The 15,591-nt window shown below is 41.0% G+C and overlaps 1 protein-coding gene across 2 annotated transcripts in view; it reads right to left on the bottom strand.

The window, feature by feature from the left end:
• Positions 1–15,591, bottom strand: part of SUMF1 (sulfatase modifying factor 1) — a 106,405-nt gene that overhangs the window by 56,861 nt on the left and 33,953 nt on the right. For both annotated transcript variants that reach the window (XM_002813496.5, XM_002813497.6), the window contains exons 4-5: positions 2,391–2,473; positions 333–455 (exon numbers count right to left, since the gene is read on the bottom strand). In XM_002813496.5, the coding sequence (XP_002813542.3) occupies positions 333–455; positions 2,391–2,473 (206 nt within the window). The remainder of the gene's footprint in view (positions 1–332; positions 456–2,390; positions 2,474–15,591) is intronic.

Genomic DNA, 15,591 nt, shown 5'->3' with positions numbered 1-15,591 from the left:
AGAAATACCACTGCTTCAGGAGATGCCTAAAATAAGAAAATGCTAAAAGCAGGGCAGTCTGCCAAGAAGCTCTAAGCAGTGATATGTAACTCAAGGGGGTTGAATTGCTAGGACTTACTTTGGGGCTGGAGGGAGCCCACTTGGCCAGACACTTGGTTTAGGGGTGATAAAAGATTTGTGACCCATTCTCCAGTGTCTTCTAAGTAATTTTGTGGAAAAATAAGAAAAAGAATTATTGTCGTTATTAACTTTCTAACCAAAGTAAGTTCCATGGAGCTTTTTGTTGTTGTTTGTTTGTTCAAATGTCAGGCAAAATGAGATCCTCTAAATACCTATTATGCAGGCCTCCTCGACAGCTGTATTCCCACTCAGCTTCCGTGGGCAGCCGCTTCCCCGCCCAAGTGCAGTAGGCAACCGCATCATTCCAGGAGACATGGAGAACTGGATGATCCAGCCTGGGAAGGAGCAAAAGTAGAATGAAAAGTGACACCAACCAGAACAGGAAGCAGGAACTGGCTTCAGCAAAGCGCCCATAATCCCCCTCAGTTCAGTCTGTGACACTGAGATCATCTTGGTGCTGAAGTCAAACCCCAGCCATGCTGCATCTGTCATGCTCCACCAAGGGTTTCTGACAACCCAGGCTCCCAAATGGGTTACAGTTCCACTGGGAACTAGACTCAAAACATTTCTTCACTTCGTAGGCTTGGATTCCCACAGAATGTCATTGGTATGGCAGATGTGGAGATACTCCAGCTGCTAGGAGGGCCAGTAGCAGAAGCTTTTAGCTCCTTTGGGGTTCAGCAGAGCTGACAGCCATCTCAGAGAAACCAGTGACTAATCAACCAGAGCAGGGGCATACAGACCCAGCCATTTCGGCCTACAGTGGCTCAACCTATGGGCCATATACACCCTAGAGGCCCCTGTGTTGGGTGGAGCTTGGTTGGACCTGCACTGTGGCTTTGACTTCTCCCTCTGCCCAGTCCTGCCCTGGCCCCCTCCTTTCTACAGGTGTGGGGCCCTAACATTCTGCATCCTGAACTCTGTCTCAGCCTCTGTTTCCAGAGAACCCAACCTGCGACCCTTGGCTTTCAATTCTGTGTCTTTCTACTTTTCCTCTACAAGAGGCCAGTCTTTTTTTCCTAAGGGTATAAAGGGTGTGGAAGTTTGGGGAAAAAAAAACTGAGAAAAAGGGGATAGACTCATTCACCCAGCACTAGATGACTTTGGTTGAATTCCCTGCTCACTTTTTTTAAAGTGGGCTACAAATTCCTAGTCCATTCCTTATACACCTTTGAATTCCCCACAGTAATTATACCAGGCCTTTCATTTATTCTTTCAACAAACATCTACTGAGTACCTATCATGTGCCAGTCACTGTTTCCAGCACAGACAAGAGATGTACTCTTCTCAGAAGACCCATCGGTGTTGACTGCATGGATGACATACATTCTCCTTTTGGGTTTTCCTTCCTCCCTTAGCTTTTTCCTGTTACTAAATTCAGGAAAGCAGATATTAACTGGGAGCTAAGAAGCCAAGTCCACCTGAGAAACCCAGGAATCCTATGACTTTCCACCTCGAAGCCTAATTTCAGCACAGAGGCTTCCAACTCAGGCTTTGAAAGATGTTTGACATTTGTCAAGGGGCTATATCCCTAAAGCTGAACTTCCTATACTCCCAGCTCCCGACAATAAGGGCAATAACCAGGAATGTTGTTAAAAATAGAGACTTAAAAACTGCATCTGAAAAATTAGGTTAGGAGAGCAGGTTTCTTGGGCTGCTGAGATGCTGAGTCCTAACCCAAACCTTGCTCCATCTCCAGGGTTTAAAGTGTTACTCTATTTTTGCTTGAGATAATTATTTCCTTGCCACCCTGGAGACTTGCTGACCGACTTGGCTCTCTGTGGTTTTCCAGGTAGATGGTGGCTTCAAAGAATTCCAATCCGGGACTCAAGATCATGTGAATCCTATACCCAAGGCCTGGGCTTCTACAGTGGCAACCTGGCAGGACACAATTACTTATCCATAAGACAGACGTCTTCTTCCTCATAATGACCCGCTAATAATAGAAACAGAATGTAAACATTAAACATGTCATGAGGTTTGGAATAGGCCTCTCAAAAGGAGCAGGGAAACTGGGAAGAGGCAACTCTTTGACAAGCCAAATGAGGAGGGAAAGAGGCCACTAATTAAGAGCTTTCTTATGAGCAAGGTGCAGTGTTTGGGTCTTTACATACATTATTTCCCGCCATCTTATTTTCCTACCAATCAATTACAGTTTGTCTTTCTTACCATTTTATAGATGAAGATGCCCACTGAGTTCTTTTGCAAGAGCAAAGGGTATCTATTTTGCAATGGAACATGTCAACTGGGGAAATAGGGACCAGCCTCACCTGTGCCGAATAGTAGAGTCAGGCCCTTCTGGGTGTCTCCAGTTAGCGCCTTTCACAGGTAACCACCAGGGAGCAGCTGCAACCTCAAAGCAACCCAGAACAGGCTGATGTTAGCTACTAACATCAACTCTAGAAAAACATCAACTCAGTACACGCAGCAAAAATCTCAATGTATTCAACTTCCATTTGGGTTACCAAACAAATACATTTGCCAGAATACCAAAATAAAGACTTATATGTAAATAAATCTTTAACAAAAAAGTATTACTTCATATCATAAAGCATCACAGTAAACAAATACATATGTATTTAAATGGCGTATATCTATAAGAATTTTTTTTTTTTTTTGAGATGGAGTCTTGCTCTGTCGCCCAGGCTGGAGTGCAGGGGTTGCAATCTTGGCTCACTGCAACCTCCGCCTCCCAGGTTCAACCTGGGATTCTCCTGCCTCGGCCTCCCAAGTAGCTGGGACTACAGGCACGTGCCAGCACGCCCAGCGAATTTTTTGTATTTTTACTAGAGACAGGGTTTCACTGTGTTAGCCAGGATGGTCTCGATCTCCTGACCTTGTGATCCGCCCGTCTCGGCCTCCCAAAGTGCTGAGATTACAGGAGTCAGCCACCGCACCCGGCCTCTGTAAGAATTTTTAAAAAGTGCATGGCTAGCCAATCCTCTATAATCTCTAACAAGTGAGACAGGTAGTGCTGCTCCTATTTAAAAGATGAGGAAACAGAGTTAACCTTACAATTAAATGTGAGGCTGAAGGTCAACCATGGTGGTTAGAGATCAAGCTGCAGCACAGAGGAAAAAATGGGGTGTGTTTTCAAAAGACCCTGATTCAACTTCCAACCCAACATTAGCTGGGTGACCCTGGGCAAGTTCACTACTTGTCTGGACCCTCCTAGTCCTTGTCTGTGAAATGGGAGCACACCCATCTGCCTCACCTAACTCAGAATACAGAGGTCAAATGAGGTAAGATTGGAAAATGCTCAGCAAACTGTAACTAGAACCCTAACTCCTACTTTATGGTTCTGTTAACCAAAATAACAACAGTCAGTGGTCCTCATTTAGTGAACACTTTAGTTAGGAACACAGGCTTTGGAGCCAGTCAAAATGAGATTTGAATCATGGCTCTGCTGTTCACGGTGTGACCCTAGGCAACTTATTTAACCTCTTTTCCCAAGCCTGTTTTCTCATGTGGAGATAGAGATAGTAACAGCACTTACATCTTGGGTTATTACAAGGAGGAAATATAATACGCATACAGGACTTATGACTATGCCCTTAGCAACTGAGGTTAATGACTTAGCAAGCACTCAGTAAAGGGAACCAGTCTCACTATGGCCCCATGACACTCAGTCACAAGGAGAGCCACAAAAACTAATCATTGTTGCTAATACTAGCTAAAGAACAGATGTTGCAAATGATTCTTTTTGAGACAGGGTCTCACCCTGTCACCTAGGCTGGAGAACAGTGGCACGGTCATGGCTCACTGCAGCCTTGACCTCCTCAGCTCAAGTGATCCTCCCGCCTCAGCATCCCAAGTACCTGGGACCACAGGTGTGCGCCACAATGCCCAGCTAAATTTTTTGTATTTTTTGTAGAGATGGGGTTTTGCCATGTTGCCCAGGCTGGTCTTGAACTACTGGGCTCCAGTGATCCCTGCCCAACTTGGCCTCCCAAAGTGCTGGGATTACAGGTGTGAGCCACTGCACCTGGCCTGCAAATGATTCTTCTAATACAAATACAAATACAAAAGAAAGTGACTCGAGGTTATCCCCACAACAATGTTACTCTTTGATTGTTTTCATTCTTTTGAGCTTGTCTGAGTAGAAGTTAAGGGAGAATATGTCCCTGCTAACAATTACAGCAATCACTGAAAACACCAAGCCCCATTCTTGTTCATTCTCTTTTCACATCAACACATTCAGAACATTCATGATATCTCAATCATAATGTGATGGGAAAAACCAATTTTTAAAATATTTCAACAAAACAAGGCATTAGGTACTTAAATGACACTACAGTAAGGTGTTTTATTTTACAGAGAACAGGGGAGTGAAAAGGCATGGCTTCTTTCTATTTCATTTGTGGCGCGGTAGAAGCTCATCTGGGGGCTGTTCTCACTGACTGGGCTGCGCAGGTTTAGGTGCCAATGACAGGTAATTCATTCAGTGTCAAGGGAGGAGCTGCAGTGAAAGCTCAGGTCAGGCCACACTTGTGTTTCAGGAGGATCCTCAGATCATTCTCCCAACTCTACCCTGTCCCCAACACTAAACACTACCACCAGAAGGTTCTAGTTCTTAAATTAAAAAGTAAAAATAAAAAAGCTTAAAAGAATGACAAAATATAGCAATATGTTAACCTCCATGAAATCTGAATGGTAAATACTAGAATGACTTTTCTTCTGATACCCTTTTGTGTCTTAAAATATTTCATCATTAGTGATTTAAAAAAAAAAAACATGATTTGTTTATCCATTCTACTACTAATGGGCATTTGGGTAGTTTCCAGTTTGGGGCTATTATGAATAGTACTGCTTCTATGAATATTCTTAAAAGAGTTTGTGGCTTTTGGCAAATATATGTACGCATTTCTGCCGACAGTACATGGTGGAGTGGAACAGCTGGGTCCTAGAATACACATGTGCACAGCTTTAGTAGAAACAAACACAAGCCTTAAACAGGAGAAGGCCCCTGCCATTTCCCACCCCCTTTTCTTCTTCTTTTTTTTTTTTTAATTTTTTTTTTTTTTAACTTTTTATTTCCATAGGTTTCTGGGGAACAGGTGGTATTTGGTTACATGAGTAAGTGCTTTAGTGGTGATTTGTGAGATTTTGGTGCACCCATCTCCTAAGCAGTATACACTGAACCCAATTTGTGGTCTTTTATCACTTCCCCTGAGTCCCCAAAGTTCGTTGTGTCATTCTCATGCCTTTGCATCCTCATAGCTTAGCACCCACTTATAAGTGAGAACATATGTTGTTTGGTTTTCCATTCCTGAGTTACTTCACTTAGAATAATGGAAACAGCATGGAGATTCCCTAAGGAACTAAAAGTAGAACTACCACTTGATCCAGCAATCCCACTACTGCGTATCTACCCAGAGGAAGTCACTACATGAAAAAGATACTTGTACACACATGTTTATAGCAGCATAATTCACAATTGCAAAAATGTGGAACCAACCCAAATGCCCACTAATCAACAAGTGAATAAAGAGACTGTGATACACACACACACACACACACACACACACAGTGGAATACTACTCAGCCATAAAAACAATGAATTAATGGCATTCACATCAACCTGGATGGGATTGGAGCCTACCCCTTTTTCAAAGGGGAGCTTTCCCTCAGGTCAGTTTATGTATAGAAGTCCCCAGGGCTTCTCTCTAGTGGCCTCTCAGCCCATACTCTTCTACTCTCCTTTTCCTCTCAATTCAATCTGGTTACAAATGTTTATTGAGCACCCACTATATGGCTAGCACTGAACCTGATTCTTGGAGGGGATCTACAAGTCCCAGGAATCCTCAGAGTATGACTGAAGACAATTGGTATATTAAATAGTTTTAAAAGTATTTATTTTAAATATAATAATTGATATAGTTTATATATTTATCCCCACTCAAATCTCATGTCAAAATATTAATATAATCCCCAATATCGGAGGTGGCGCCTGGTGGGAGGTCTTTGGATCACTGGGGCAGAACTCATGAATTGCTTGGGCCGTCCCCTTGGTGATGAGTGAGCTCTCACTGTGTCACAGGAGATCTGGTCAAAAGTGTATGGCGCCTCCCTCCACCTCACTCTCTTGTTCCTGCTATCACCATGTGAAGCGCCTGCTCCCACTTCGTCTTCTGCCATGATCGAAAGCCCCCTGAGGCCTCCCCAAAAGCTGATACCAGAGCTACGTTTCCTGTATAGCCTAAAAAACCGTGAGCCAAATAGACCTCTTTCTTTATGAACGACCCAGCCTCAGGTATTTGTTTATAGCAATTGCAAGAACGGCTTAATACAACAATTAATTCCTCAGTTGCAATAATTGGCATAGAAAGTGTGCAATTAGTCATCTCATTTTCCTTGATAAATGTCTCTAAAATTCAAATTGATGGGTCCAGATATCACCCTACACATATTAGTACTATAGTTTTTTTATCTCCTTCCACCCGCTACCCCATTCTCTGCTATACACACAGCTACTCACTCACACTTTCTCTCATTCTAGACACCTGCTTTTCTTTTTTCCCAGCAACTATTCTTTCTGAAATCTTTCATGCTACCCTAGCAACCCAAAACACACTACTAACTTAACATCATGGAGCTATATGATGATCACCAATCTCAATGAGGTACACAGTAAGATGGAAAAAACACATGAACACACTGTGGCCAGAGCATGGGAAAGAGGACACCACAACAACACTATCCTTGACCAAAGGTCGCAACCTAGTTTTTTGGTCCAAAATAGTAAGACCTGAATCAAGTATGCAAAAATATATGTATAGTAAATCTAGACATAATATAGTTTCTAACTTAAAATTACAAAATAACCCAACTGTCCTTGGTGTCCATGAAAAAAGGAATACTATACGGCTAGTTATCAAAATACACTCTGACATGGAAATATGAAAATAATATACTGTCATAAAGGTAACCTACAGAATACACATTTGATTCCGTTTCTATAAAATGTATGCATAACAATGTTTGTTAGTATCATCAGGAAAAAAATGTCTGGAAGAATATACATAACTTAACATAAGTGAAAGATCAGGAGAGTACTATTAGACATTTTTAGAATGAGTGCACTTCACTATCACAGGTTTTCTCAACCTCAGCACTGCTGCTATTTTAGGCCAAATACCTTGTTATGGGAGACTGTCTTATGCATTGCAGGATGTTTAGCAGTGTCTCTGACCTCTACCCACTAGATGCCAACTGCATCCTCCTTCTCCCATGCCAACTGTGGCAGACAAATATGTCTCCAGACATTGCTAAATGTCCTCTGGGGAGAGCAAATTATCTACTGCATTATGATAATTAGGAAAAAAAAAAGATTACTCTTCTTAAATATTAATATACAGTTCATAGTAGCATAGTGGTAAGAGTATCTGACCCTGGAACCAAGCTGCCTAAGCTTGAACAACAGTATCACCTTTTGCAAGCTACAAGATCTTCAGCTGCTTATTTAACACCTTCAGGCCTCAGTTTACTCATCTGCAAAGTGGGCATAAAATAATACTATCTACTTCCTGGGGTTGTTATAAGGATTAAATTTAAAAATACATGCAAAGTGCTTAGAAAAGTACCTGGTACAGAGTATTAGCTGTCATTATTACTACTATTCATTTATGTTATTACATGTTACAGTATTCTCTTAGAGCTTTCAAAGAACATATTTTCTAATTAGTGAAAATCTACCCCCATATCTGTTCAGCTTGAGCCCCCTCCACCCACCAGTTCACCCGTTTCAGAGTACTGATTAGCTGAGAAAAGTGACCAAGGGCCAAGAGGTGAAGGAAGTGTTGGAACATGTGTCACTTCCAAAGACTTCTCAAGAAGACATACCATCTTCCATCACAGTCATGATGTGAGAACCATCTACACATAAACTAACCCACTCTCTAAAGCAAGCAGCACCATGAGGGTAGGGCAAGGGGAGTGTATTAGTCCATTCTCATGCTGCTAATAAAGACATACCTGAAACTGGGTAATTTATAAAGGAAAGAGGTTTAATTGTGTCACATTCCACATGACTGTGGAGGCCTCACAATCATGGCATGGTGGAAGGTAAAGGGGGAGCAAAGGCACGCCTTACATGGCAGCAGGCAAGAGGGCAAGAGAGCATGTGCAGGGGAACTCCCTTTTATAAAACCATCACCATGTGATCTCAGAGATCACATCAGATCTCATGAGACTTCACTCTCACAAAAACAGTGTAGGAAAAACCCAATCCCATGATTCAATCACCTCCCACCGGGTCCCTCCCATGACATGTAAAGATTATGGGAGCTACAATTCATTCAAGATGAGATTTAGTTGGGGACACAGCCAAACCATATCAGGGAAGGTGTGAGGGGTAAACAGAATACAGGAGGGATCCACATTCCTCAACCTCCAAACTCCAGAAAGCTTGGGCCCCTGTAAGGGAACCAAACTATACACTTGTCTGTCTGTAAGACAGATCGTAAGTCACCACTGTGATGGTCAGATGCAGAGTCAGAAACCATTTTTCCATTTCACACATGAAGAAGGAAAGACAAGTAATCAAAGTCACCCCACAACTGAAGACTGACAAAATCAAAGGTATGGCCTTATTCATCCTGCGCAAGTTTCCCTTGGAATGTCAAATATTTTCTGGTCAAATTTAGGGCAAATCCCATCCAAACTCACTAGACGCTTTCCTTTTCCAAGTGTCACTGTTTCTAAACATTTCAAATAACTTGTTCTTGAACTCCTGACTCTGTCTTGAAAATAAGTGCTATTCTACTAGGTTTAGGAACTTAACAAAATAAACAACTTTTAAGAGTCATATATTAGGCATTTTATCAAGGCTATACTGCAGATTGTGACATCTATAATTCCTTCTAACAGGAATAGTGTTCAGGTGTGTTGTTTACAGAGCAGAAGCAGCCACATGAGTTGACTGGCAGCTGTGATAAACCTCAACCTAAAAAGAGACAATTTTTTTTGGATGTGGTTGTCCACCTACACATTCTCTGCTCAACTGAGACAATTTCCAGAGTTACAGCACTCCCTTATATCCAGAGGAAAAAGGACTTTAACATGACCTATTTCTAATCAACCATCTCCATAGCAACTGTCTAGGGTTTAAGTTGAAACAGCTGTATGAGCCAGCCAGTGACCAATTACAATGTAAATAGGACCCATGTGAGTTTTGAGGTCCCCTTGAGAAATGGACTTCAGAGAGCAAAGATATGTTTCCCATCTCTCCCTGGGGACATAACCAGACTCGGAGTAGCAGCTTAAAGAAAAGGAAACAAGACAGCAAAGGTGCCTTTATTCTTGCCAGAGGTGGCAAATTATGCTTCTTATACACACACAGCCCAGAATAAAATCAGCACAGGAAAAAGAAAGTTCTGTATAATTATGCATACTCAAGTGTAAAGATGTCAAGTGCACAACTTTACAACTGCTCTCTTAAAAATTAAATGCATTTAGACAAGCAAATTTAAATTGGACGTTTCTTGAAACGTAGTATAAACATGACAGCTACCCCTATAAAAACAAACCGGGAGAATTTTTCAACTGGCATCAGTGAACAATGAGAAATTACCGATCTGCTCAAATTCATGAAGTATAAATAAAACCAGAGGAGAATTTAGCAACTGAAGGAATTAAATGGAGTAAAGAGCACACAGTAAAAATACTTCCTTAGTACCCAATACAAGTGTGGAAAGCTAAGAATGAGGCTTGAATAAAGGCTAAAAACAAATTCATCATGAAAGTACGTAGTCAAGTCTGACAGCTTACTTCAAATTAAATCCTAAATCAGGTACCCTGACGACTTAATAGACTGCATGGGAGAGAAAAATGCCTGCTTTTTCAAACAGGGTAAAAATATTTATGAAACTTCAGGCAGACATGAACTTTTTAAATACTTTTTGGTTCAGTTCTTAGTGAAATTCCTCATGCTATAATACATTGCATTCCCAAGGCACACAATCAGTAATCAGTATACTCAAAACATTTCATGTCCTTAAAAGAGGAGTGGAAATTCTAGGCAGAATTTCTAGGCACTATTGAGAATGTGCAAAAAATGGCCCAAGGAATCTATGGACTCAAAGAAGCCTTAAAAGTGATCTAGTTTACTCATTTTCAGTTAAGATCTGCATAATTATCAGGGCAGGGGGAACTGATTTGGGGCTTGTAAAAAAATTAACAAAAATGAGAGAAATATTTTTTATTATTTAAAAACAATTTTTACTCATTTTCATCAAATAAGTAACTGTAAATTGGTATAACCTATCTTGAAAGCAATGTGACAATATTCAGAATCATTTATTTTATACCATTTGAATGAATACATCATAGTCATTAAAAATTATATGCTGAAAAAATAAAATTACAATAAATGTCTGCCCTTTACTGAAAGTGAAAAAAGCCAGTTACAAAAATGTTTGTACAAGTTCAATTAAAAATACATCAATATATACAGACACCCACCCACATACCCACACATCCCAAGAAAATATTAGCAGAACATATATTTAAATGTTTGTGATGATTATTTCTGGGTGGTGAGATTATGGGTATATCTAATGTTCTTCTTGTGCCTTTTTTTTTCTGGAGAGAGGGTCTTGCTCTGTCACCCAGGTTGGAGGGCAGTGGCACTATCACAGCTCACTGTAACCTTGAACTCCTGAGCTCAAGCAATCCTCCCACTTCAGCCTCGCAAGTAGCTAAGACCACAGGCACATGCCACCACACTTGTCTAATTTTTTCAATTTTTGTAGAGATGGAGTCTCGCTACATTGCCTAGGCTGGTCTTGAACTCCTGGCCTCAAGCAATCCTCCCAACTCAGCCTCCCAAAGTGCTGGGATTACAGGCATGAGCCACCTCTCTAGGCCCTGTTCCATTTTTAATGTCTGAAACGTCTACAGTGAACATATTTTTTATTCATATTTTCATTTTAGTTTCATTTAGTTTTTTCTTTTAATGGAGCTGAGATTTAATTTTATATTGAAAAAACAAAAGTAAGCAATATCAAATTAATGTTCATTAAAAATTACTTATATTCATCATTCTATTACAAATTTTATTTTTATATTCATCTTCCAGTTTCATCAGTAAGCATACACATTTTTAGTTTTTCCAAATTTTATATTGAATGTTTTCATTGATTTTATTGAATATTTTTCTATGTTTTATCTGAACTTCATAACAATCACTTTCAGTGGCTGCCAATATTTTTGTCTTGTCAATACACTATAATTTCCAGTCTCCTAACATTGAACGATTCAGGTTATGTTCAAGTTTGTCTGTTGTTGTTTTTTTGCTATTACAGATAACACTACAGTGAACATGTTCAGACACCTTCATGTACAAAAATTTTTGCTTCTGCTAAATTTCCACAAGTAGCATCACTGTAACCTAAGAGCGTGTCTTTATAGCCCTTGCTAAAAATCATTTACAAAAATCCTCAATATTATTAGATGGTATGGTTAGTTTCCCTCTGGAAAGACATCTGAGTGTACACCCAAGATGAAGGTATTTATTTCAACTCTGTAAGAAGGCTCCACTTAGGTTCCTTACATTGCTAGTAGCTTACTTATAGATCTTTACAGATCTTTTCCAGTGTCTAAAACAGAGAAATTACAGAAAGTTGGAATGCCACCTGACTGCTTCTATGTTATTTTTTCACGCCTTACAAGCTCTCAAGCTTCTGAGAAGAGAGGTCAAAGAGAAGACAGAACATAGAAAAGGCATTTTAAGAACAGGAAATTCTCCCACACACGTTGTCTTGGAGGTAAACAACAGTATAAATAATTTCACCTATTATTTGTAAAAGACAGGAAAAAGAGCATCCTCAAGGGACAGGGGCTCTTGTTGCAAAGGCAGCACAGGCTCACAGCCTGAGATGATCTACTTCCTACTTATATTAACAGTCAGAGACATACACATGCAGATGACCATATAACATCATGGCTCTGTTGCTGGCCCTTCAAACGAGAGCCTGGTACTGTACCAGCCAATCTCAGCCTATGGCCGCAAGAGCACAGAACAAATTCTGAACATTCTACAGAACTAATTTCCTCAGGATGCCAGCCTGGCACATCTCATTTCACCAGGCAGCAGAACGCTGCACCAGTGGCAAGATGGTGACTGCTGATTCTCCTGCTGGTGGAGGCAAACCATGCAGGAAACATTTGCATACTTTTAAAGGATTTTAAAAGTGGCAAAGACTTTAAAGGTGGGAAGGATCTGAGAAGATATCTACTGAAATTCTCTCATTTTATAAATGGGAAAATAGGCCCTGAAAAGTGGCAGATAGTGGCAGAGCCAGGAAAATAACCCACGGCTGCAGATTTACAATTCAGAACTTTTTCCACTATTCAAGCATTTCCCAACAGCTGTTTCCTGACAGTTTTCCAGAAGATGGTAGTAGGTGCGGAGAATAAAAGGTTTCCACCATCAAAGGAGTCACACTAGTTAGGAAAGCACTGGGTTACTCAAAGTTAAACTAATTTTTAATTGCAGGACTTCTGAGAATCTTATAAAGTGTATGGTAAGTCTTGAGTAACGGGACAGATAGTAGGCACTTGAGCCAAGTGGCTAATTCTGGGTGCCAATTTTGGCTCTCCTATTACATCACTAGCCATGTAATGTTGGTTGGACAAGTTACTTTCCTCTCTGAGCCTCAGTTTCTTCAATCAGTAAAATTAGTATACTATGAAAATTTATCATATAGGCTCACTATGAGGATATACCATAATAAGCACTCAACATGTAATTAGGTATATGTGGGTACTGGCACATGACTACAAATCTATAGAATAGGTTCATGATGCTATCTGCTCATTCCGCAAATACTTAGTGAGCATCTTCTCTATGCCACTCCTGTGCCAGCCCCCGGGGATACAGAACCAAAGTACACAATTGAGAAGGGAAGACGGACAAACAAGCAGATGATTTCAAGCCTGTTCTAAGTACTGTGGCCAAGAGAAGCTCAATGAACTATGGGAGCCAAAGGTGGGGCACCCAATCAAAGTCAGGGGGGTGATGCCCTGACGGTGCTTCCTGCAGGAGGTGAGAAGGAGGAGCAAGTAAGGCAGGGCAGGAGTGGGAAGGGCATTCCACACAGGAGGCCACCTGTATTACAGGTGTACTTGAACTAATCCAGAAAACTTGGGCATCAATATTTTTTGTTAAATAAAACGTACAAAGATCTTCAGAACCTTAGATCTGGAAGGATGCCAAAAAGCTACTTGATTTTAACCTGTACCTAAAAGCATCCCCTCTATAGTGTCTCTAGGATGAAGAGAAATAAGGTAGGATGAATACTGTTCCCTATTTGACAAGGGAAGTCCAGATTTATATGTGTTGATAGTGGGAGGAGGCAGACAAATGCCTAGGCAGATAGAGGTGGGTCGGTGGTGAAACCCCACCTCCAAGTGGAAGACAGTTTAAAGCCTGAAAGCCAAGCTTTAAGTCAAAGCCACAGACCAGATTGAGAACTTGCCTTCCCATTTGGCACACTTTCCTCTGATTGATCCCCATCCTTCACTAATTTTACATATACCTACCCTTTCCTAATTGGTTTTCTACACTGCCATGCCCACCTTTGACTGGTGTCTTTGCTTTAGCCTTTCTTTGCATACACACAAACCAATCAGCATGCATTCCCCTATTCTGAGCCCATAAAAGCCCTGCACTCAGCCACACTGAGAGAGAAACCACCCAACTGTGGGGGTGGGGGACCACTCCCATGTCCCCTCTCCACTGAGAGCTGTTGCATCGCTCAATAAAATTTTTCTCTGCCCTCCTCACTCTTTGATTGTCAGCATATCCTCATTCTTCTTGGATGTGAGACAAGAGCTTGGGACCCACTGAATATGGGAGCAGAAAAGGCTGTAACATCATGGCCCTCTGCCCTTCACCAGCACAGAGCAGCCACCCCACATGACAGAAATGGTGGTGAGACCAAGCTAGCCCTGAAGTCACAGACCAAGGTGGGGCAAGGGCATTGCCAGCCAGGTATCTCCAGCTGGCAAAAGTGATTGAGAAAAGTCCTAAGTCAGTATTATCCAAGCATAATTAAAAGCATCCCATTTTGCTGTCAAAAGTGTCTTGATTTGGACAACAAATTATGAAGTCACTCTATGAATAGATGGTCCCACAGTCTCAGCTTGAACAATTTGGGTGACAGATATCACTTCCTGGTAGGCAGTCCCTGTCATGTTCAGATCATTCTAACAGAGTTCCTAATCTACAGCTAAACTGAAATCTGTCTCCTGGAGACCTTCCCTCTGCTGTCCCTTTCTAGGTTCCCAGGGATCAGATGGAATAGATCAAATTCTTTTTCCATCATCTTTCAGACATTTGTAGAATAATCATAACTCATTCACCTCTTGGTCTTTAGGTTCAGTAATTTATTCAACCTTTCCCAGGAACTCCAATCTCAAATTAAGGGCATCACCATCTCCCCAAAACCCAGGAGTCATACTAGATTCCTGTCTTTTCTTTTCTCTCTATGCTTTCAGAGGTACTTCCAAATATCAGATCACTTCTTAGCTTCTCTCCTCCTACCACCTGGTTCCTCAGATCCATCATCTCTCACCAGGACTATCACAAAATCCCAAACAGAACCAGAGTGGTCTCTTTAAAATGTTAATCAGATCCAATGGCTTCTAACTGTGTTTAAGATGAAAACCAAACATCTTTGAGGCCTACAAAGCTCTATGTAATCCAACCCTGCCTACTTCTCCAACCTAACCCTGACCCCACATCACAGACCCCCTTGTTCCTCAATCCCTCCTTACTGGTCATGCTAGCCTTGCTCATTGTTTAGATTTCAGCTCAGATGTCATCACCTCAGGGAGACCATCACTAATCCTATAAATAAAAGACCCAAGAGCACAACTGCATTATACTCTAATCATTTCCTATCCATTATTCTGTTTTATTTGAATCGCAGTCCGTCATCACAGTCAGTTATAAATTTACCTGTTTAGAGTCTGTTCCTTATTAGAATTATAACCTCCACGAGAATAAGGATGTATATCTAGTTATCTGTTGTATCTACGGCACTTAAAACACAACCTAGCCCCTAGTACATACTGGATAAACATGCTTAATGAAAAAAGTCATCTGTTCCTTAGGTTTGCATGATTTCCAAACCCCACCCCACCCCTGGGTGACCCTCTTTCTGCATAAACATCAATTTTAAATAGTCTTTCAGTGGGATATCATTTTGTGCCACTTCGTGGGCCATTGTTGCCTCATCTATAAGAAGATTTTTTGCCAGATAATTCTGAAAGTTTCATCCATTCTAAATTCTTATTTTTGCATAAGTTTCTCTTAAAGCTAGACATCCCTGGGCATGACTCTCTACTAACAGTTTACCTTTGTTTTCCCACAGAGGCCGAAGATACAGAGTCCAATATTCGAGGGGCAGGGAATATCAGAATCATTGTTACTTCTTAATCTAAGTTAGGCCTCAAAAGAACCATGAC

This window comes from Pongo abelii, chromosome 2 (assembly GCF_028885655.2).
Source record: "Pongo abelii isolate AG06213 chromosome 2, NHGRI_mPonAbe1-v2.0_pri, whole genome shotgun sequence".
In the NCBI taxonomy this organism is placed as follows: Eukaryota; Metazoa; Chordata; class Mammalia; order Primates; family Hominidae; genus Pongo; species Pongo abelii.
The sequence above is the reverse complement of the archived record's forward strand: the minus strand, read 5'-3'. Positions and strand labels throughout refer to the sequence as shown.